Source organism: Herpailurus yagouaroundi, unplaced genomic scaffold, assembly GCF_014898765.1.
Source record: "Herpailurus yagouaroundi ecotype Mexico unplaced genomic scaffold, PumYag 355, whole genome shotgun sequence".
Taxonomy (NCBI): Eukaryota; Metazoa; Chordata; class Mammalia; order Carnivora; family Felidae; genus Herpailurus; species Herpailurus yagouaroundi.
The window spans coordinates 5,129,995-5,154,237 of NW_024412572.1; the positions used below are offsets into that span (position 1 = coordinate 5,129,995).

Here is a 24,243-nt window from a genome sequence, read left to right on the forward strand (position 1 = left end):
CATAGGGGGCCCTGCCCAAGTTCACATAGCTGGTAAGAGTGACAGTACTTTTCCCTCCATACATGTGACAGGCAAAGAAAGCATCAGGGAGCCAGGCTCACATCCACCTTCACTCCCCAGCCCCCTCCTCCTACCACCAGGGATGGTGGAGGGGATAAAAGCCCCCTTCCTGCTTGCACTCAGGATCATGCATAAGCTGCCCCACAAGGACCACTACCACCCCCACCCTGAAGCCCACAGGTGTGCTCAGTGGGCTAAGACCAGTGTCATTTCCCAACCATCTCTCAGAGACTCCGGTTAAGTGAGTAGCTGCTGCAGCTGGGGAGTAGGGAGGAGGTTGTTCTGGGCAATTTGCACTCAGCTGGGGACCCCACCCTGGGGGAGGGGGCAGCAGAGGGGGCCAGCACATGAGGACCCTGGTCCCATGAGTCAAGCCTGGTGGGAGTCCTTGTTGAGTCTGAGAGCCAGGGTCATCATTGATTTGGGGCCCGGAGTGCCTCCCACATCCTCTAGACTGCTTCGAGTCTTATACCCCTCTCAGCCTCATACACACACAACAGAGAAAGCACATCCTGGTGCCTAAGAACAGATAACCCCTGGGGCTCCAGCTCCAGTCTGAGCCCTAAATCCAAGCTTGGGAGGCCTGCAGGGCCTCTAGAGCGTCTCCCACTTCTGTCTGGCTCACTGGGGACTGTAGGTGTTTGGAAGTTTCTCCCTCTGCCCTCAGAGTCATGACCACCCAACCCTCTGGCCTTCTCCAATTTCTGTCAGGCCCCTGCACCTGGCCACCTGTGGGCAGATGGTGGGGTGACAGGGGAGACCTGCTGCTTCCATCCCAACTCTGTGCCTGAGACGGCAGGCAGCACTGGCTGGCCTCCTGCCCAGGGTCTGTCTATAGTTGGCAGCCTTTTGGCCTTCCTGTAGTCACATGGCCTCAGACCCCAAGGCCCAGGTGCAGCCTCCAAAGACCAGCCCAGGTTCAGCTTCCTGGGCTATATACAGGGTCTGGAAAGCTGTCATGGGCAGTATGACCCCACACATACAGGGAGCTGCCTTGCAGAGAGGGGAGAGGAAGCCAGGATCCGTCATTATGCCCCAGTGTCCCTGGGGCCCTAGCTGAGAGGCTTCTCAGCTGTGCCAGAAGCCTCTTGGCCACAGGTGTTCTCATCAGCAGCTAGGGGCTGGGCACTAATCAGAGAAGCCTGATGCAGTGGCAGAAACTGGAAAGCAGCCCAGCTCATGAAATGGCCTGGCGGGAGCCAGACTAGGGCATGCTCCTGGGAGGCAGGCACCAGGAGCCTGGCAGGAGGTATCTCCAGACTGTCTGGAGGCTGGTAGGGGAGGGGGAAGGAAAGGCTCCTCTAGGGCAGCACAGGTTGTGGATGAGAGGTAGACCTGTATTTCAGACAAGGCTGTGTGTTTTTGAATTTCCATCTGTGACATGGGGATCTTAAGATTGCCCGCTTCTTAGTTACTGTGAGAAGTAGTATAACAATTATGTCATCATTATTATCATTATCATTGCCATCATCTGTGCAAGCAAACAGTGAGCTAAAGCCTGGAGAGGACAGAAATAACCAACCACATGCCCACATACAGGGCTGCTGCCGTTCTCCAGGAGGCTTGGGCCCATTTGCCCAGGACAGATGCCATATTGGAAAAATGAGGCGGGGCTATGGAAGAAAATTCAGCAATGCCTCAGTAAGTTACACACATGACCCAGCAATCACGTGCCTAGGCATTACCCAGAGGAATTGAAAACAGGTGTCCAGACAAAAACGTGTGCATGAATGTTCACACCAGCTCTATTCACTATAGCCAAAATGTGGAAACAACCCAAATGCCTATGGACAGATGAATGGATAAGCAAAAGGTGCTCTATACATACAAGTGAACGTTACTCAGCTGTAACAAAGAATAAAGTACTAATACGTGCTACAGCATGGAGGAACCTTGAAGACGTTATGCAAAGTGAGAGAAGCCAGACACAGAAAATCACATATTGCATAATTATGTTGATATGGAGTAATCAGAGTAGGCAAATCCTTAGAGAAGCTCATTAGAGGTTTCCAGAAGTTGGGGGGAAGGGAAGTAGGGAGTGGCTGCTTAATGGGTACAAGTTTTCCATTTGGAGTGATGAAAAGTCCTGAACTAGATAGTGGCAGATTCCCTCAATGACACAGAATTGTACACTTTAAAATGGCTATAATGGTAAATTTTATGTTACGTCTGTTTTACCACAACAAAAAAAAGGGAAAAAATGGGATAGAATTGGGGCCAGGTGCGGGTCAGGAGAAGATGAACCACTGATGAAATGAAGAGTTTCTCAGATAATCTCAGAGGTCACTTTCAGTTCTTAAAATAGCTTGTAAGTCTATGATATAGGAAGTAGATTTCTATGAGGTAGGCCCCAACAGCTCTCCCCTTGCTTATTTTGACTGGGGACAAGTGTGGAGAACAATATGAAATTAAAGAATAAAAAACCTAATGCCTGCATCTTGGTCTCCTAGAGTGCTAGAGCTGGGTTTCTTGCATGGTTCCAGCTTCAGGGGGAGTAAGGGAGGGGGAGACACTGTTCAAATGGGCTTGAAGGGGGGGCGGGCGGAGAAGGGGACTTAGCACACCCCTTCAGCCAGAGAAGCTACACACCTTATCTGTTTTATATGTTAGGTTCTACATACAAACTTGTTTGAAAGCCTGTACTGCTAGAACACCAAGTTCATCATAAAGAAACTGAGGCACAGAGACAGGCAGGTGCTGTCCAAGGTGCTGGCAAGTAGTGAGGGAAATCCTGAATTAAACTCCCCCTCCCCACACACCTGGGCTTCTGCCTGTCTGCCATCCCCCCACCTCCGTAAATACCATCAGCAGACATTCCTAGCATCCCTTTGGCAGTTCCCCCTTTGTTTGGGAGTCATGGGAAAAGAGGACTGCCCTTCGTGCCTGTCCCCCCCCACTGGGCTCCAGGAACACACACTCTCCCCAGCCAAATCCCCCTCATGCCAAGTGTCAGCCTTCCCGTAGGGGGTGATGACCAAGCAGCCCCTGCCAGGACAGAGCCTCAAGAACATGTCTGCACGTGGGTGATGAAAAGAGCAGCTCTTTCCGGGTGGAAGTCCTACATCCATTCGTTCACAAAGACTGGGGAAATCATAATACAGATCCATCTCAGAGGATGGGAAAAATTATAGACTGTATTCTTCACTATAATGAAGCTGGTTTTTAGAGGGAGCAGTGCAATGCATGTTAGGCAATGCATTTTTAATTTTTGAAGGTGTTTCTGAGACCTAATGTGTCAAAATTAAAACCCTGTGGTCTTTGTGGAGAGAGGCAGTGATTTTCCTTATTGGGTTTAGGGTTTTGCTTCACCATCGGCTCCTCTGCTCCCCTAGCCTGATCCACTGGTGGGTGCAGTGAGGCAGCCTGGCCCAGCTGCCTTGGACTGACAAGGAGCCGACCTGGCCTACCCTTGACTGTCTTAGACGACATCCTTTCCACTGCAGCCTTACAGAGTCACCGCAAATCAACCAGACACAGGCTTGGTTCTCCCTTCAGATGCCTGGGCTCCGTGGGGGATTTTAAAATTCATTTAAAGGAATGCTTGTTCCCCAACCCCAGGATCTGGTTTATAACCTGTGAAACCATTTGGGTTTATTTACTCTAACCTCATAAGTAGTGACTCTAATTCTGTCATTCCCCGGACCAGAGGGTCTGGTGGTGCCCATTGCTTTCATAATGAAGTCCAGAATCTTGAGCCTGGCAAATGGCTGCTTTGTCACCATCTTTGCTGAATTTCCACTTGTCCTTGAACTCTCGCCAGTAGTTCCTCCTCTGCACACCTGGACAGACTTTTTTCTCTCTGAACTCCATGCATAGTGTTGGATGACGTGGATGCGGCTGTCTCCCCAGCTGTGAGCTCTTTGATCTCTGGCCCATTGCATCACACAGCAAGGCCTCAAATGTTCAGTGAATGAATAGACTGATTAATTAGTTAATCTCAGAAGGGAACACAGATATGTGAACCACCACCCTGACCACTGCAACAGTAGACAAAGGGTAGGCCTGCAGTGGGGTGGTAACAGTGAGAAGATCAGAATGAATCGATTCCTAAGAGTTGATGGAGGAGCCTGCAGAAGGGGGACAGCTTGGTGAAGTAGTATGTGTTGGGGTGGGAGGTGGTGACACTGAAAAAGCGGGAGAAGTGGGACATAATCCTGAAGATAGTGCACTGGGTGGCGGGAGGGTGGGAACGTCACTACGCTTAGGGATGCAGGATGGCTGGGTTTGTGGGGGACACCCTGGCTTAGTTTTAGACAGGCTAGCAGTGAGGGACTCGTGGCCACATGAGTGAGCCTAAGCCTCAGTAGGCTCCTGAGAGTCATCAGCTTGTGAGACGTAGGTGGAGCTGGGCGTGAGTGGGGTTGAAAAGAAGAGACACTGGGCACCTGGGTGGCTCAGTCAGTTGAGCGTCTGATTCTTGATTTCAGCTCAGATCATGACCTCACAGTTTGTGGGTCCGAGCCCCATGTTAGTCTCTGTGCTGACAGTGTGGAGCCTGCCTTGGGATTCTCTTTCTCTCCCTCCCTCCCTCTCTCAAAATAAATAAATAAAACTTAAAAAAAAAAAAAAAAAAAGTGACTTTGGGTTGAGTAGAGTGGTAGGGGCAGCCAGACTGTGGTAGGCTGCAGAACGACCGGACGGGGAAATGAAGCTTCAGGCCTTGGTGGCCAGGAGAAGAAGGGTCTGGCAATAACTTGAGGAGACAGGATGCACGTTATCATAGGACTTGGGAGGTAGCGTGTGTGGCAACCAGATTGGGCTTCGGAGCCTCCCACCCGCGATTGTATCCTGGCTCTGTGCACCGGTCTAGGTGAGGACCAACTTGTTGCCCTTACAGATGGAGCTACAGAGGACCTATTTTTGCCTTCTGTTTGAGTGGGACATTGTGCAGAGAAGACTCTGACTCTTGGAGATATGATTCAGTTAGAGACCCAACAGGACAAAAAAGTTTCTTCTTCTTTCTTGTAACAGTCCAGGGCAGACAAGCTGTTGTGCTCCACATAGTCATACGTGGGTCCAGGTTCCTGCTCTCTTATTTCTCTACCATCCCTAAGGGCAGTGTGTGGTCTCCAGGGCAGTCCCCAGACCAGCAGCATCAGTATCCCCCAGAAATTTGTTGGAAATGCAAATTCTCCGGCACTACCCCAGATCTACTGGGTCAGAATCTCTGGGGCTGGAGCCGAACTACCTGTGACTGTGAACGCCCTCCAGGTGATTCTAATGTGCCCGAAAGTTAGAGAAGCAGTGCTCTGGGGTGCTGTCCTTGTGTGGTGGAAGCTAGATTTCGGGTACATCTGTGGTCCCGCTCTCAGGGGACAGATTGTAGAGATGTGTAGGGGCAAGCCTGGAAGTGGCACTTCCACTCACATTCCGTTGTCAAGGACTAGTACTCAGCCAGATCTAGCTGCTGAGAGGTGTGGGAAATGTGGTTGCTAGTTAGATGTCCCTGTACCCACCTGCAACTCCATTATGATGGGAGGAGGAGAGAACAACTTTTGATAAACCACTAGCAGCCTGGGCTTATCTGCAATCAGTTTTAATCCACTATCCTCCAGAAGAGAGGGGGATATCTACCTGCAGATCAAAGTTAAGGCTTATATGTTTAAAAAGGTATATGGGGGTGGGAGGTTGTCAGTTGTACCAGCCCCCAAATGTCTGCCCACCCCTTAGACACACACCTATCTTATTTGCTCACCCACTATATATTGTGCTACCCAGTCCCTATTTGTAAACTTCCAGTAAAAGTCAAGATTTCACCCGAGGCACCAAGTCTTGGCAAGGAATGAGACAGAGAAGGAAGAAATGAGCTTGACAAGGCAGCTGCGTGCACCTGCCTAGACCGTGCCGTGCAGTGCACAACTCCAGGGGCAGCCGCTCACGGGGCCTCTGATGTGTACACCTCCCCCTGGAGTTGAGTGATGTGGCTGCCCTGTTGTTGTCACCCCCCTGAACCCCAACACCCTGGGCTCTGGGGCCTTCCTCCTGCCCTTGCTCTTTACCCTGTAGATCCTGAGGTTACCCTGAGTAGGCCACCTCTGAACATCCATCTTTGCTATGAGAGGCTTCTCAGGAGGTGTCTCAGTGCTCCACGTACCAAAGCTTGGACAGAGAAATTGACTCTGGGTGGAGGCGATTTTTTTTTTTCTTTCCTCAAAGCCTGATGAAAGCCCAGACCAGCAACACCAGTGATGAGTCCCTGGGTCTGCCAGGAGAGGCTCAGCGTCTTCAGTTATAAAGTAGGTACACCTGAGACAGTTAAATGAGCGACCTGGCCCAGATGAGGGGCTGACACTGCCGGAGGGGTGGGGCTTCTGACTGCTGGCCAGGACTCTAGGAGATGTTGGGGCCAGAGGTGGCTTCTCAAGGCCCTGAAACACAGGCAGAATGACTTGCCTCCCTGGGATCAGGTACTTGTTTATGTAATGAGCTCCTTTCAGGTGCTTGCATGCTCTAACAGTTCAGCCGCCCTGCCACGGAGCGTTGTACTGGGGGAAGGAAGGAAGGAAGCCATGCTTGCACGAGGTCCCGCTGGGGTGGGCCTCGGGGCCCCAGGCTCTCCCAGCCTCTGCTGGATGGCCATCTTGAAGGGCTGGAGCAAAGGCAAGGAAAAGACTGTGTGCTGTTTGGAGAAGGGGCTAACTGCACGCTTGCCTTCAAAACCTATCGAAGCTGCCCGTCCTGCTGCCGTTTCTGGTGAGGTCTGACTCCACAAGGAAGCGCCTGACTACGTGCCAGGTGTTTCCCATCAGCAGGGGCTGGCCCGTCTCTGAGCCTTGTTTGGGTGATTTTCTACCGTGGCATACTCTGGGCATAGGTCTGTATTCCTCACCTGAGGCTGGAGCTGAAAGACTAGGGAAAAGAGGGGATGATGTAGAGGGGGCACCTGGGTGGCTTGGTCATTTGAGCTGCCAACGATTGATTTTGGCTCAGGTCATGATCCTAGGGTTGTGGGATCAAGCCCCGGGTCAGGCTCCACACTGAGCATGGAGTCTGCTTGGGATATTTCGCTCTCGCTCTCGCTCCCCCTCTCCCTCCCCCTCCCCCTCCCCCTCTCCTGTTCATGTGTGCACTCTCCCTCTCTCCTCCCTAAAAATAAAATAAGTAAATAATTTAAAAAGAAAGAAAGAAAGAAAGAAAGAAAGAAAGAAAGAAAGCAAGCCCTGGAGAGAGTAATGAAAATACCAGGGCACCTGAGTGGTTCAGTCCACTAAGCATCCGACTCTTGATTTCAGCTCAGGTCATGATCTCAGTTGGTGAGTTTGAGGCCCACATCGGGCTCTGCACTGATGGCACAGAGACTGCTTGGAATTCTCTCTCTCCCTCTCTTTCTGCCTCTCCCTGTCTCGTGCTCTCTCTCTCTCTCTCTCTCAAAATAAATAAATATTTTTTTTAAAAATAGTGAAATTACCACACGTGTAAATGTGCAGAAAGCAGCCAAAGCAGTACTCAGTGGGAAATACATAGCCTTCAATGTATGTATGCACCTTGAAAAAGATCAAAAGGCTGTACAACTAAGATCTCTGAACTTTATATTTGTTAAACTTCCATTTTAAGTTTAGAAAAATAGGAAATCATCGATACAACAAATTCACTAAAATACAAATAAGGAATAACATTTCACTATATCTGCCTTCTAAGAAAGACTTCTCTAACTAAAGTGATTTTTGTCATACTTTCAAACTGAAAATTTCAGGTGGTCAATGTAGGAGCATTGACCTTCAGCAAACCCATCCATCAGGAGCTTATATAAAAATTGCATTTTCGGGACATGTTGGGTAAAACAGAGCTTAGAAAGTAAGATGTTGGTGAATGATAAAAGAAGACGAGGAAAAATAATATCTCAATATATTTTCATAAGTTCAGACTTAACCTTGGCAAGTGGAAACCCAGGGAACTGGTCTGGTGTCAATGGGCTGTTTCCAGGATCACCTTTGGAAAAGGTCACCTACAACTATCCGTAGCCTTCCAATGTATAATCCCAAATTGATTCCTCTATACTTCTACAGAGAACGTAATTCTCTATCATTCTTACCCTGTCTCCTTCCATCACTGGTTATTTGGTAGGTTCTCATGATTTTGAGGCTTATCTTAACATTAACCTTAGTTAAATCGTATTAATATTTGTATCCCCCTTCTTTTAAAGTGACTTTCCTGGGGCGCCTGGGTGGCGCAGTCGGTTGAGCGTCCGACTTCAGCCAAGTCACGATCTCGCGGTCCGTGAGTTCGAGCCCCGCGTTGGGCTCTGGGCTGATGGCTCAGAGCCTGGAGCCTGTTTCCGATTCTGTGTCTCCCTCTCTCTCTGCCCCTCCCCCGTTCATGCTCTGTCTCTCTCTGTCCCAAAAGTGAATGAACGTTGAAAAAAAAAAAAATTAAAAAAAAATAAATAAATAAAGTGACTTTCCTGTCGGAACCAATCTACTCTGTTAAAGTTAGGTCCTGACTTTTCTGTAGCGGATTCCTCATGTCACCTGGGAACAGGGTCTCCTGTCACAGCCGTCTACGTAGAGTCTACTAGCAGGTGGATGGGTTTAGGTACAGAAACTGTGAAACTCTGTCTCCAGCTATCAGACACCTGGTCTCTGGCTGATATATTCTATAGGGTTACCCATACATTGTCCTTCATTGAGAAGCTCTCAGGGAGTTGGTTGTAATAATTCCTTTGCTCTTGGGTGGCACTGAGGCTGTAAAATTACAGTGCACACAGTTCTTGTGAATTCACCATCCTGTTGGATCCTCACAGCCACCCTGCAAGGGAGACAAAGCTGGACTAGCATCAGGTCCATTTTACAGAGGAGGAAGCTGAGGCCCAGAGTCACACTGCTGTAGGTGACAGCTGGTATTCACACCCAGTCGTCTAAACTGCTGACTAGTACTATTTTTATTTGCTCATTGACTCTTCTCAGAAGCACTAAGGAGGTCCTCATTTCATGGGTCAGGCTGCAGTTTACAAAAAGATGCAGGAAACACATAGCAAAGGATGACACCCATCTACACACAGAGTCCAAAAACTCTGTTTATGTATAAATGTGGAGAACAAGGAAAAAGCCAAACCGTTTGCCTCAGGTTATGAGTGGAGCCCTGTCTGATCCATGTAATGCATGTTGGCACTTTCAAATGAAGTAAAAAATAACCCATGTACTTAGGAAAACGTATCTCTCAGAGCATAAAGACTAAGACTTCTTGGTGCTAGGATTTTAATTCAGGTTCCACCTACAGCACCATCCACATGGCGCTATAGTTAGCAATCAAACCTTAAGTTTGGTCCAGAAAAGTTGCCCACATTTATTTACCTGCACACAACAAATACGGTGATATAAATGAAACACCGGCAGTAGCCCAGAGGCCCCAGGCCAGCCCATGCCTCACGGTAGCACTAGCAGCTGCTAGATCCCCAGCCTCAAAGTTGAGGAGACGGAGGACCAGGGAGAAGAAGGTGTGCCCCCCCGGAGGGTTCCCCTAAGCAGTTTGGTATCTTGATAGTGACAGCTGCTTCTCCCCACCCAGGAACACTGGCCCCACCACCTCCTCCTGCGGCCCCTGCCTGGGGTCTTGGCCCCTGGAAGCTTCCCTCATTTTTAGCTCCTACCAGAGGCCACCAAGCTGAGAGAAGTTACCAGAAGCCAGAACTGGAACCGCCCAGATAAAAGTAAAACATCTGCACCCACTCTGCCCATGTCTCTCCACTTCCCAGTTCTGTGCCTTCCTCTTCTGGAAGAGGGATAGTCACACCATTATGGGATAGTTTTAAGTAGTAAATTACTGCACATATAGCACTTAGCTCAGTTGTCTAGCATGTGGTTAGCATTTAGGAAATTTATTATTATTATTATTATTATTATTATTATTATTATATCAGCCAATCAAAATTTGTTGGTGGCCATGGAGATAGGAGACCAGGTCCCTGCCCTGCCACTCATCTGCACTGTGACTTTGGCCACAGTGTGATCACCCCCACCACTAGTTCCTTCCCCATCCCTGCCCCAGGGATCCTTTTGGCACTTTTCAGCTGACCCATTTGGAAGGTCGGAGAAAATCCCACTTTCCTGACTGCTTCAGAGGGACTTTCCACCCACCAGGAATGGGTCAGGCAAGTGGAAATTACAAGAGAGAAGGAAAAGACAAAGAAGGACAAAGCTGTCTATGCAGGGTAAGGAATCACGCTATGCAGGGCTGCAACCAGCTTTATTAGGAGCCCACATTAAGTTATAAATGCAACCACTTAGATTGTTTTTTTTCCTTTCCAATTGTTTTTGCCCATCATGCAGGCATGGTCACTCGTTGGCCAAGAACCCAGAAGTGGAAACTGGCACTTACTTAGAGGAAGGGGTAGGGGTGGGGTGGGGTCTGGTTTTTCCATAGCAAACACACACTGGTTTTGTTTTTATTTTAGAATCACTAAGCTCCCCGGGAGCCCCCTCCCTGACCTCAGATATGAGGTGCTCACCCCTTAGGAATGAAGAGTCAAGGCACCCCCAAACATGAGCTTTTGTGAATGGGAGCAGAGAAGAGGCCCCTGACATCCCAGGAGTAGAGAGTATAGGGAAATGGGAAAAGTCACAACTAAGTGTGGCCAGCAAGATTGTCCCCAGGCCCCTAACCTGATTTGCTGGCCTTTCTGCAGCCACAGTGCCCAGCCATACCTTCAGGCCTCTGCTCACAGCATCCTCTCTGCCTGAGCAGCCTTCCTTCCTGTTCTGCCTGCAGGGACTCTACTGGTTCTCAAAGACCAGATTAAATGCCCCTCTCACCTGCCCATCCCATTGTGGCAGAATTACTGCCATTTCCTCTGTGCCGCCCTCAGGGTGTAGAGGTGATCTACATGCCTGTGCCCCACCCCCGGACTAACTCCAGTGATTCCGAGTACAGCTCTTGGCACATAGTGGGGACTCAGTGCACGTTTGTTGAATGATTGAAGGATGCAGCTGGCCCAGGGACCAACAGTGCCTTCGTACTTACCTGGGATTTGTACAGTCTGCCCCCAAGCACTCCACACCTCCTGCTGCCCCTCACCATTAAAGGACTCAGCTCTTCCCTCACCCACCACCCAGGGGATCCATTCTGCCCCCCACTCTGGTGCTCGCCCTGGCTGAGCCTTGCCCTGCACAGCGTGAGTTCCCACACATTTGGCCAGCCCACTGGGCTCTTTGTACATATCTCTCATCCTCTCTGCACTTTGAGACTCATTCACTTGGGGGGCTGGCAGTAGAAGAGATAATAATCCCCAGTTCTCATGGCCTGGGATGTTACACATCGGCCTGATGAAAGTCCCCCAAATCTGTCACTTCACCATCAAGGCATTTGCGGTTGCTTTTCTGAGAATCCTGTGGTGTGGGTCCTGACTGTGCTATTAGCAGCCCCCAGGCCTCTGGCTGCCCTTGAATGCCAGCTTTGTTCTGTACTCAGAGCCTGGGCCTGGAGGGACAGGCACCCTGAAGCTGCATTAGCAGGCTGTCTGGGAAGTCTCTGACATCTCAACGGGAACACGTCCTAAATGTGGATTTTGTGTGAGAGGGTGTGCCTACCCCGCGCTCCACCCGTACCCACTCAGCTATGTCTATTCAGATGCAAAGGATGGTCTTAGTGCAGGGGTATGGACTTCCAGAACTCATAGGGGCTTTAAAGAACACTGATCCAAAGTGGCCCTCAGACCAGCATCTGGGAATAGGGTGACCTGACATCCTGACTTGCTGGGTGTGGTCCAGGTTTAGCACTGAAAGTCCAATATTCTGAAAAATCCCTCCCTCAGTCATGGGCACATTAGATCATTAGCTACCTACTTGCCTGCCTTGTGGCTTCCTGACACTTGCCTGCCTTATGGGTAGGAAAACATACAGCCAAGAGGGGATGCAACCCGCCAAAGTGCAGGCAGCAAGGAAGGGGCAGAGGCAGGAGAAGTGTCCTGCCTCCGTGGGTGGCTCAGCTGCCCGGTCTCAGCAGGTTCAGCCGATACACCAGGGCCCAACCAGTCAGCTTGTTAGAAGATTAAGAAGGCACTGAAAAGGGGCATGTGGGTGGCTCAGTCTGTCGAGCATCTGACTTTAGCTCAGGTCATGATCTCAAGGTTCGTGAGTTCGAGCCCTGTGTTGGGCTCTGTGCTGACAGCTCGGAGCCTGCAGCCTGCTTCAGTTTCTGGGTCTCCCTCTCTCTCTGCCCCTCCCCTGCTTGTGCTCTGTCTCTTAAAAATAAGTAGGAAAACATTTTTTAAAAAGGCACTGAAAAAGACTCAAACTAGTTGCTGCCATCACTGGGCACTGGTCTCAGGAGGGAAGGTAGAGATGGCAATCTTGAGGGAGGGGGACCCCGCTGAGCCTGGAGCATGTGGGAGGGCAGCAAGGAGCCAGGACTCCAGATGTAGGGCACAGTGGGGCCAAGGCTGGAGGGAGGGGCAGCAGGTCTTGTAAGAGGCCAAAGAAGAGATCAGCTTGGCTGGAGCAGGGCTCCAGGAGGTACGGTCACCTCTTCTTTGTACTCAGGCTAGTCCAGGACCCCATGACCAACAGTGACTACCACCTCTGGGCGGCAAGGTATCTCTGCCTTGCCTGCCCCCACTGTCTGCCTCTGGCCCCTGAGGGAAACCTCCTGCCATTGGCTCACAAAGTCCAATTCTCCATCCTCTAGACAGAAATAAAACCCACTTAGGAAGGTAAGCTATTTCCCACAAATTCTCAGACGCCCCTCGGAGTTCTGTGAACATGGTCTTGGAGGCTCTGAAACCCTGCTTCCTCCATCCTGGCAGGTCAAATGGCACGTGTTTGCTTTTCTCCTCTCTGGAGGAGAGGCCTTTCCTACCCCCACCCCCCAGCCACTGTCCCCACGTGTTACTCGCTAACCACAGGGGAGACTGAGGAAAACAAGGTCCTGGAGAGGGGTGTCCATCAGGGCAGCTGTCTGTCTGCCAGCAATCCCCTCCAGAACCACCTGGCAGGTGGGCTGGGAGTGTCCACTCTCCTAGGAGGGTAGTTGCCTCACCCTCCCTATCCACCTGTCCCGGGCCACTAGGCAGTCGAGTTAAGGGCAATCAATGTCCTGAAGCTGATGCAGAACCACAGGAGAGTGTTCAGTGAGGCCATCCTTCACGAGGCTTGCATTTCAGAAAGAGTCCCTTGGCAGGGGCCGAGGGGCTGGGGCTGACGAGACGCCCAGAGACAGTTAAGAAGTTAGTGCTGAAGTCTAAGAAGGAGATGGTGAGGTCTCAACCAGACCAGTGGCAGCAGGGATGGTGGGCAGGGGACAGATACCTACGGGCAGGTAGTGAGTACAATTAAGAGGCAGCAGGGGAATGAGCCCAGGGAGGAGGAGGAGGAAGAAGCCATGCTTCTTCTGACACCCAAGGGGAAGGATTGGCGAACAGAGGAGTGAGGGTCCCAGAAGCCAGGGGGAGGGGCTGGGCCACAGTGCCATGTGCTGGGAGAGGATTCACCTCTGCCAGAGCAGCATCAGTGCAGGATGAGGGTGGCTTAGGGATCCAGGGGAGGGGAGGAAATGGAGACTCAGGTAGATATTTTCCAATGAGAAGGGATGCAGCTTCTAGGGAAGGGGTTAGAAGAATGCCTAGGATAAAGGAGCATTTTTGCATCGATAAGGAGGGAAACGTGTGTGTGTGCTTGTTTCCCTGAGAAAGGTAATACAGCTCTAAAAGTGTCTGAGACCCAGGCTTTTTAAAACTGATCGCTCTTTTCAACTCATAGCTCGAAATGGCTACGAGAGCTGTAGTCAGCCCATCAGGATTCCAACCAACAGGAAGAAGGAAAGACTGAAGGGAGACATGCCCCCTCCTCACTTTAAGGATATTTCTGATCATTAGAGATAAAGACTGACATTCATTAATGACAAAGGGATCGATCTACCAGGATGATATCACAACTCCAAGTCTGTATGCACTCCATAAAACAATTGCAAAATAGATGCAGCAAAAATGGACAGAACCGAAGGATAGACAAATTCATGGTCATGGCGGGGGTCTGTAGTATACCTTTTCAACAGATCAGAGAACCAACAGACACAAATACAGTAAAGACACAGATGTGAAAAGAGCTGTTAGCAGATTTGGCCTAACTAACACACACAGAGTTCTGCACCCTACTTTTTTTTTCAAATGCACGTGAAGCATACACCCGGAAAATGATACCTCTAAGAAATCTAGTACACTACTTCTGCTTCCATGCCTTTTGCCAGCAGTCAATCTTGGCTGCACCTAGCAGGAAGGAATGCTGGGAAATGTCTCCTCCAGGTGGCCAGTGCTCACTGAAACTGAGGGATTCTGGTCCGAAGGCAGAAGGGGAGAACAAGTATTAAGGAAACCAGCCATCTCTGTCCCTTTGTCCCGTCCTCTGACTGCCTGAGTCCCAAGAGCACTGCACAGTGGATAAGAGCTTGGGCTGAGTCAGATGCCCCTCACCCTCTCCTGGCTTTGCCACTTACTTGCTGTATGACTTTGGATAGGTTATTTAACCTATGTGAGCCTCCATTTCCTTACCTTTTAAAAACAGGAATTACCCTTCTTCCTAGGGCTGCTGGAAAGATGGGACAAGATAACACGTATAAAGCACTTAGTTCTGTGCCTGGCACATAATAAATGCTCAATAAATGTTAGCGGCTCAGAGACGGTAAGTAACTTACCCAAGGTCAAACAGCCAATAAATGACAAGTTTAGCTTTCAAATCCAAGCATCTGGCTCTAAGCTGGGAAGCTGGTTCTTTGGGGCCTCTGCCACCCCCAGCACAGGGCCCTACGTACAGTGGGGATGTGGTAGAGGAAGAAAGCTGAACAGGAGGGGAAAGGAACCTGTGGTGGAGGAAGAAGCCTGAACAGGAGGGGATAGGAAACTGCTACCACCAATTAGCCTTGTCACTTTAGCAAATGTTAATTTCCTCATTCCCTCTGCAGAAGGTTGAATTAATGAGCCCAGAGGTTTTTTTTTTCCCCCTGACCCTGATATATTCAGTTCTGTCTTCTCTACCACTAATGGCTGAAATTTTCCCGTTAGAAATGTGTTTCTTTTTGTTAAATCCTGTCTTCTGCCTCAACTCCTTTTTTAAAAACACAGTTTTCCTTTAGAGGGTGCTAGCCCCTTCGTTTGCGGGTCCTGACACTTGGTATACAGGTCTGGAGAAGGGTCTATAGCCTGGCTCTGCAGGCCCTGGTTGGGAGGAGAAATGCAGACAGGAGAGCCCAGGGCCCAAACAAGCTGTCCATTTACTAATGGCCCACAGTGGCCCAGAGGCTCTTTTGTCAGGGCCACCTGCACAACGGCCGTGTAATAGCTCCTGTTCCAGTCGCCCAGCTGACCCCATCTATCACCATTTTTCACCCTTTTTTTTTTTGTAGGCTTCCTTTTTTTCTCCTTCTGTATTTTTGTCCACCACACTGCCTCTGAGACAAAATCGGAGAAAAATGGGTTTTGTCCTTTTTTAACCAGAAGACTAAAAGTCTTAAATTACCTTCCTCAAGTTCTGCAAATAGAAATCCCAAATAAGACAGCCACCTTTTCTTTTCTTTCTTCCTCTCTCTGTCTAGGAGCCCATGGGCTTGAAATAAAAGGCAGAGTGGTAGCTTAGGAAGAACAGTGTGGGCTCAGCCCAGCACCGGCCAGGAAGAGGAGCAGGGTGGTAGCAGGGAGGGCCTGACTGGAGATGGAGAATGAGGGAGAAAGAGAATGGAAATGAGCAAAACCAGTGCCCCATTGCTTATGGCTCTAGAATAAGAAAGGTCCCCTCAAGGGCCCGGTTTCTTAAAGAACAACTGCTCTGTGCGTGGTAGAGCATGGACGGGTGCGGTGCCGGGGGGAAATGGAGCTGAGGGGAAGAGGAAGCTACAGAGGCTGTTGTTCAGACTTACTGGGAAACAAATGGGGTTACCAGGCACAGTGAAGCTCCTGTACGTGTGTCACCCCACTGACGTCATGGTTCCCAGAGAGCCCCTCAGTGGCTCAGTGGGCAATAGGACAAGCAGAGGGAGCGTGGTTCCAGGGCAACAGCTAGGAATTTGGGGGCTGGAGTCCTGGGTTCTAATCCGTGCTGCATATAATAATAATAGCTAGCATTTATGGAGCACTTACTGTGTGCCGAGGACTATGCTAAACACCTCACATAGATGATCACATTTTATCTTCCAAGCAAGCCTGCAGCGCAGGTATCGTTATTATCTCTGGTACAGATGAGGACGCTGAGGAATGAGCAGTTGAATGACTCACCCAAAGTCTCACGTATCTTGTGACAGACCTGGGTTTGAACCCGGGGAGTCAGACTCCAGAGCTCTTGTCTGCCTGCCAAACAACAAGGCTTGCTGACCTGCTTCCTCATGGGGAAAGTCAAGGTGCAGGGGACAGGTAGGGTGGACTGGGTGAGGCTGATGTTCTCTCCAGCCTGGACTGTCTGATTTGGGGCTCATGCCTCACCTACACACAAAAAGATCCCGCTCAAGTAATGCAGAGTGCCAGACTCCAGGGCCAAGCACACACGCCAAGTGTGCGTGAGTATGTGTGTGTGTAGGACAGGTAAATTTGTGTCCTGCAACCCTGATGAGACAGGAGAAGAGAATCAGAACACACTGCAAGGTCAGTGCAAAGTCTGTAGGAAGACCTGTAGGTTAGACTTAGGTCAAAAGGGCAAAACCAAGATCCAAAGGGTCTAGAAAATTCTTCTCAGTGCAGCTGTATTGTGCATCCAATAGCCTTTGGATTTCCCTGATCTTTGCTCCAGGTTACATAGCCATAGCCTCAGACCCACCTGGCCAGATGGGCTAGTAAGGAGTCCTGGCTCTGGAAGGAGGACAGTGGCTCCCCATGGTCTGCCACCCCCCCAACACATGTGTCTTCTTTGCAGGCCCAGCAACCATGGCCCATTACAAGGCCGAGCAGGACGACTGGCTGCTCGTCTACCTGAAGTATTTACTCTTTGTCTTTAACTTCTTCTTCTGGGTAAGTGAATTTTGCACACACATCCCCTTCCCCAGTGGAGTGAGTCAAGCCACCTTTGTTTTTTTTTGTGAGTCACCACTCTGGTTGAATTCCTCCAAATCAAAGACCACCCATGGGCAAATTCTGCCTACTTGAAAGCAAACATGTACATTCGCTGCTGAGGGGGAAGAAAAGAATCTGGTCTGCAGGTTTGGCGTGGAGTCCTACCACGTGGCATCTGAATGGAGGATGCATGAGAACAACATGGAGTGTTGTGCTCCAGCCCGCTGCACAAAGGGTCTGGCTCTTCCTCCACAGCTAACTTGTTGCACCAGGGCCTTGTGGGAAATGTGCATGCCTGAAACAATTGCTTGTTTTCCACCGAAGCACATTTGCCTCTCCTGGTTAACTTTCTTTAGGCCCGAGGCTGGTGTGACGGCAATGGCCTCTGTAGTGACTCATGTCAGGAAGCCTGCCCGTGGAGGTCTTTCAGGAGGAGCGGGTTCTGTCCACTTGAGGCAATTACTGGAGTAATTGGGAGCAGAAGACCATCAGTCCCCCCAAGTAGCCAGACACCGGAATGTGTGTACTTTGTATCACAATCTCACGAAATCTGGAGAGGCAGAAGGGTGCTTAAGAGGCTAAGCAGGCTTTGCTCAGCTCTGCTGCTTACTGATGGTGCGGCCTCCGGCAAGCCACTTAACATCAGCGAGTCTCTTTCCCCAGCTACAAAACGGGGAATCGTTTCCAGCCGCTTGGGATTTGTTAAAAACAAGACAACAGGCCCCAAATGGAGGTACTTACACCAAGCCACCATGTCACCAAACCGAGACTTAATTATGGTCAATTACGGTCTCGGCTCTCCCAGAAATGGCATCCTAAACTAGTCAATCGGGAATCGCCTGATGAGCACTAGTTACGTAGTCTGCCTGATAGATCCCCGCCTTCCCCTGAAGGAAAGAAACCTTGCAATAGCCAGCCTGCTTTTTTGCCTAATATAACATCCTTGTTCCTGCTCCCTTCTGGGTATAAAAGTCTTTTCTTTGGTGCAGGTCTTCGGAGCTCCTTCCTGTCTGTTAGATTGGATGCTGCCCGGTTGGAAGCAACTTCTGCTCAAAGAAACTTTTAAAATGTTTAATATGCCTCAGTTTATCTTTTAACTGTTCGCTTAGCAGATGCTCTAAAACTATATGTTCAGTGCTTAGCTCAGTCTCTGCACATAGAGGGCATTCGATATGCAATATTTTGGGTATGTTAGATGCAGAAAGCCTGAAAATACCACCAGATCAACCTGCTGATAAAACAGAGCTGAGTTTCCTTATTACCCTGGGAAGCGATGCTCTCCCTTGACAGAGTCTTAGAAACATCTCAGAAAGGCAAAGGCAAAGATAGGTTATATCTACGTTTTCAGGGTCTTCCATTAAGACTAATGAAACTGCCTAAAGTGGGGCAGCGCGTGAAAACACTGAAGGATCTTGACACACAGTAATTTAGGATTGTTGGGCACAGCAAGACCAGGGTTTGGAGAGCCTTGGAGAGTAGACAGTCATTTGATGCTATCTGTTAAAAAGTTGAACAATTTGATGTTTGTTTAAATGTTTTCTGCAAAGTTCCTTAAATGAACAATAAACTTTTTTTACTTGCAACTTTTATCTTCCTGAGCAAGAGTTTCCTGGAATAGTGAAGCTGTATTGAGGAAGACAGTGGAATAATAAAGCCACGCTGATGTGATCAGTGAGCTGTGTGGGTGTAGATAGTTTTGATTCTCAGAGATAAATCTGATAGAGTGCTTGGGATTCTTGCTGAGTGAGGGTTTTTTTTTTTTTTTTCTTTTAAGAATGTTTTTCCTGAGCATAAAGGTCTATGTCTCCACAACCGATAATCCCTAAAATACTGAAAAGTATAAATAAGAAAATAAAGATTGCCCATAGCTCACACCATTAGGTCCCTAGAGATGCTGTAACAGGGCATCACGAACTGAGTAGTTTCAAACAACAGAACTTTATTCTCTCACAGCTCTGGAGGCTGGAAGTCCAAAATCAAGGTGTCTTCAGGGCCACGCTTGTTCTTAGAGGCTGGGTAGAATCTTGCCTTGACTCTTCCAAAATTCGGGTGGCGACCTGCAATTTTTGGCATTCTTAGGCTTGCAACGTCCTGATTCCGGTCTCTGCCTCTGCCATCCCATACTGTTCTTCCCATTCATAGATGCTGGGGTTAGGACTTCACCACACCTCTTGGGTCGGGGGGGGGGGGGGGGACACAATTCAACCCATAATACTTCTCATCCAGGGATGACCACTGTTGACACTCCCGCTAGACTTGGCCCCGATCAGGACAGGAGATGGTGGTGACCTACAGTATGGGGGTGACAGTGGGGATCAAATATTTGGAGAGAGTCAAGGGACTTGGGAGGCAAAGTTAGGTCATTAGCTGGCTGAGGGGGATTAAAATGTGTAACCCTTGGGTAGATGGTAAAGCTCTTCACTGCAGCAGTAGACTAGAAAGACAAGCTACTGGGCATCAGATGGCGAGGTCAGTTGTAGGCACGGTGAGTCTGAGTTGCCAGGAAACATCTGAGGAAAGATGCTCCATGGGAAGTTGGCTTATGGGTCTGGATCATTCCCACCCAGCTGGTGGCTACAGCCACAGAAACAGGTGAGAACCCCCAAAGATAGCATGGAGACTGAGAAGAGAGGCAAGAATGAGATGTAAAATGTCCCAATGGTCAGGAGTGGGTCTGGGTTCAACAATGGTCCCTGTTTGCCCTGACGGAAGGAGCTTCTGAGATGTGGGACTCATGGAGAGCCCCAGGCAAGGAGATACCCGTGGTTCCCCAGGGAAGGTGGAGGAGAGGCTGTCAGAGCCGTGGGAGGAAAACTGGGAGAGACAGAAGCTGGAGGTTGGGAGGGCTGGGCCGTGTTAAAGGGAGAAGGCACGTCAAGTATTTTAAGGCCCAGAAAGTGGCCATCAGGTTTGACCACACAGAGTTTACTGGTGGCTGTGGTGAGAGTACTCTCAGGAGAGTAGTGGTGGGAGGTGAGGGGCGGTGAGGAAGTGGGCACTCTGTGTAGACACCACCTGCTGGGCACCAGCAGAAGAGAGAGGGCAGTAGCTGGCAGGGCCCGAAGGCTGTTGTGAGGTGCTCAGCTCAGAGTATCTTTGGAAGGGCCCTGACATTGCACATCCTGCCTGTGACCACCCTCAGGGTCCCCTCCATCCTGAGTGGACTCAGAGTCTGTCTATTTGGTGCGGGCATTCCTTTGGGAGTGGTAGGGAGAGGGACGTGGGGGTGGCAGCACAGGCAGATGGGCAGCGAGCGTGTTACCAGAGCAGCTACCAGTGAGGGGGAGCTTCCCCCATATAGATCTCCCTGCTTTGGGTTAAAAATACCCCTGCCTGGGGGCCTGGCTGGACGTGGACCAGCTTCCCGGGGACCCATTCAGCCAGGCCTCGTCCGCCTTATGACAGATGGTCAGTTAAGGGATATCCAGGCCTCAGTCTCCAGCCCAGGAGCATCCTGGCATCGTCCCCTGGACCCACTGCCATGTCCTCAGAAGTAGATATGGGACAGACTGCTGGCCCGTCTCCTCCCACATCAGAGCACAACATCATCCATTTTGCAGTGCAGAAAGTCCCTGGGAATTTACCAGAATTCCCTAGGGAGGGGGCCGTGTCAGGGAGGGCCCCTTCCCTCAAGAGAAGGATCCCCCACTACACACAGCCCAGAGTCCAGCAGCCAGCCCCACACCTGAGCCCCTCTCTTAAGACACATAACAATGCCGTTGTCTACACCGGCCACCACTCCCACCTCTTCTGCCTTCCTCTTAAGACTCTAATGCCGAGAGCCAGGGAGGGTCTTCAGAGAGCAGCCAATCTGCTGTCCTTTAAGCCCCTTGCTACCACCAGCACCACCATGCAGACACAGAGAGCAAGCCCAGACAGCAGCAACAGGTTGTCCTTGCGAGTATGATTGGGGTGAACACTCAAACTTCCTTTCTCCCCCAGAACAGTTTTCCCTCCCCATACATCACCTTGCCACACTCTGTCCAAATTCAGCACAGAGAGGATCAGGAAGCCTTCCTCGTGGTGGTTTATGATGCCTAGCCCTTGTGAGGCACTGCTGGATAAAGACCTTCCTCGGGTTATCTCTTGCGATCCCCCAACCAACCATGATGTTCTGTATCACCATTATCCTTGGGCAGGGAGCAGGCTCACCCAGTTCAGAATCTTGCACAAAGTCCTGTAATGGTGACACCCAGGCATTCTGGCCAACAATAACAACAGTCACAAACTCCATCCGCGGTGTTTAACAAGTACTGTACAAGGCACTTGGAACAAATCAGTGACAGAGTCCCTAGGATGCATTGTACTTACTATGGAGGCTTGCTCTGTGGAAGCATCATTCTGTGTAATCTTCCCAGTACCCCTGCACCCCTGAACAGCTCTAGTAGAAGCCCCACTTTGCAGAGGGGGGAGCACTTTGCCCAAAGACCCAGAGCTGGAGCCCAGCTCTCTTTCACCTCTAAACCTATGCGCACGGCCCCCAGCTCCGAGTCCTGTACTCTCCTACAATGTCTTTGGGGCATCTGTGGATTAGTGCGACAATAGAGCATGCTGGGAAGACTCAGGCTCAAGTTTGGGTCCAGATTCAGATCTTATTTATTTGCCATGGGACATTAGTTGCTGTGGACTGAATTGTGACCCCTGAGAATTCATATGTTGAAGTCCCAAACCACAATGTCTCTGTATTTGGAAATAGGGCCTTTAGGAGGTAATTAAGGTTAAATGGGATCAGAAGGGTGGGATCCTAATCCGATAGGATGGGCGGCCTTACCAGTAGAGGAAGAGAGAGATCTCTCTTTATAAGCATGCACAGAGGAAAGGCCATATGAGGAGGGCAGGGCAGGGCATCCTTACCAACACTGAATCAGCCAGCACCTTAGCTTGGGACTTCAGTCTCCAGAACCGTGAGAGATAGAAATGCATTTCTGTGGTTTAAGCCACTCAGCTATGTATTTTATCCTCGTAGCCTAAGCAGACTAAAAGGTTAGGCAAATCACTGAATCTCACCAAGTCTCACCTTTTTTCAGACACTCAGTGGGCGTGTCAAGCCCTGTAAGAATTAAAGATGAATATTTGGAAAAAATAGCATAGTTTCTGACATACTTGGTGCTCAGCTAGAATATGTAGCTATTTGAGGAGACTAAGGGACATGCCTCATCAGTTAGAGCTTTCTCTGTTCATAGCACTGGCTTTAAGACTTTGGGGATCATGATCCATGTAAGAAACAGACATAAGCATAAGCAATGACTATGTGAAGAATTGTTCGTAAAGCCAAGCTTACCTTTACTGTGTGCAGTGCACTCTGATATTTTCTCTTCTGCCTTGTGTCATTTTGTTTTGTTTTGCTTTGTAGTGCAGGTTACAATCCACCAAATTTATTTCACAGCCATAATGGGTTACAGTCCAAAGTTTCAGAACCCAGAGCAGCAGGATGGTGAGAGCGGCCCCCGCCTCCACCCTGGCGTGGGCAGGATGCAGGTGCCGGTGGCCATGAGCCAGGCCTGGGGGTCTCAATGAGACTTTAAACCCAGTCTCCCCGCCTCCCAATCAACTGTGCCATGGTTGCAAAATTTGAAGGCCGTGAATCAGTTTACACTCTGCATTGATTCTCACAACCACTCTTTAATGTCTCCATCCCTGTTTTGTAGAGGTGAAATGAGGCTCACGTGGTTGGCAGAATCTTATGTGAATTTTGGGTTTTCTGACTCAAAGTCCAGTGTTCTTCCCATCTGCAGAGACCACTGACCAATAATCACAGCCTTAGACCCGCTGCCTCTGATGCTTCCTTGGAACCCAAGATGTCCCCAAGGTTTAAGGTTGCACCTGAATTGGGATGTTACGATGTTGTGGGCAGGCATGCAGATTGTGAAGGATATAAGCAAGACTTCAGAAGTGCCCCACTAGACACCCACATCCTGTGCCTAAGCTTCACCGTGTCTCTGGCCCCAGGCCTGCAACACTCAACCCACACCTGATCACCCCATCCTTCAGCGTCTCCCCATCCCTGATTCCACCCCCTCCCCCTCTTGCATTTGATCGGGGCCATCTCATGGGGCAGAGGAGACCCCTTGGATGTAGCTTTGGGTCAGGAGCCAAAAATGCCAACACTTTTATGCCTCCTCCCTGATCCTAAAAAGATAATGTGATCCTGGCTTCCCTACATGGTGCCTAGGAAATGCTTTTCTTCCCTCCCATTTCCTGCACGGCTCCCTATAGCTCCCATCATCCCTGCAATGTTGTTCCCTAATTTATTATTTTAATTAGCTGCTTGGCTGTGTTAATAATCAAAACCTTCCCAGCCTCCCCGGAGCTATGCCAGGCTACAGGAGAACGGGAGAAGAGCCGGCTGCTCCCGGAGCTCTGTGCTGCCCCGGGGTGTTGTGTGAGGCATTGGTACTTCCCTTGGGGACTAGTGAGGCTTGGCCTCCAGGGGACCCTTGGGATCCCTTAGGGGGGACATGGGCCAACACGGGAGGCAGAGATGGTGGAAGACTCGTGCCCCGGCCAGGGGAGGGAAGTGAGGTGACTTCAGGACATCTCTCTAGGACTCCCATGGAAGGCCTAGAAAAGAAGGCCTCCTGCTCTCCTGCTGAGGGTAGAGAGCCCTTTACCTCCACATCATCGTCCCACTGTACGGGCCTTTGCCTGCCTCTCAGGACATGTCATCTGTGACAGAACAGGTGAGGGGTCCCATGGCTGGTTTTTCTCCTGCTCCCCTTCTTAAGGTGCTAAAGTCACAGGACCCCCCATGGGGTTGAGGGCATCCCTGCCTCTCTGTGCGGTCAGGGTCTGCTCATACATTTGACAGGGATGCACATTTGGTCTGCACGGGGCCATTGTGGGTGAGACCAGTCACAGAGGAAGCCTGTGGTGACAGCCCTGAGTAACGTGGCTTGCTTCGTGGGCAAAGCAGCTTTGTGTGGATCGACAGCCCAGCTGGTAAAATGGGCACTAAACTGGCCAATAAGGTTCTTGAGTTCTAGTCCCCACTTGGCCCCTGGCTACTTACAGGACCTTGGAAAGTCACCTCTCCAGGACTTTATATATAGAATATAAAAGGGGCTAGACTTGACTCTTCTGCCTGTCCCACCCTCCCTCCCCCTCCTTCCCTAAGGAGTTACCAGGCACTACCACATGTAGTGCTCTGCTGGGGATACTAAGATGAGGAAGATTTAACCAAGAGGCTACAAGGGAGACCAAGTGATGAACACCACAAATACACT

At 50.0% G+C, this 24,243-nt stretch overlaps 1 protein-coding gene across 5 annotated transcripts in view; it reads left to right on the forward strand.

The window, feature by feature from the left end:
• TSPAN11 (tetraspanin 11) overlaps nt 1–24,243 on the forward strand; it is a 73,964-nt gene that overhangs the window by 12,348 nt on the left and 37,373 nt on the right. For all 5 annotated transcript variants that reach the window (XM_040462831.1, XM_040462833.1, XM_040462835.1 and 2 more), the window contains exon 2: nt 16,884–16,978. In XM_040462831.1, coding sequence (XP_040318765.1) covers nt 16,895–16,978 — 84 coding nt within the window. In that variant the 5' untranslated portion in view covers nt 16,884–16,894. The remainder of the gene's footprint in view (nt 1–16,883; nt 16,979–24,243) is intronic.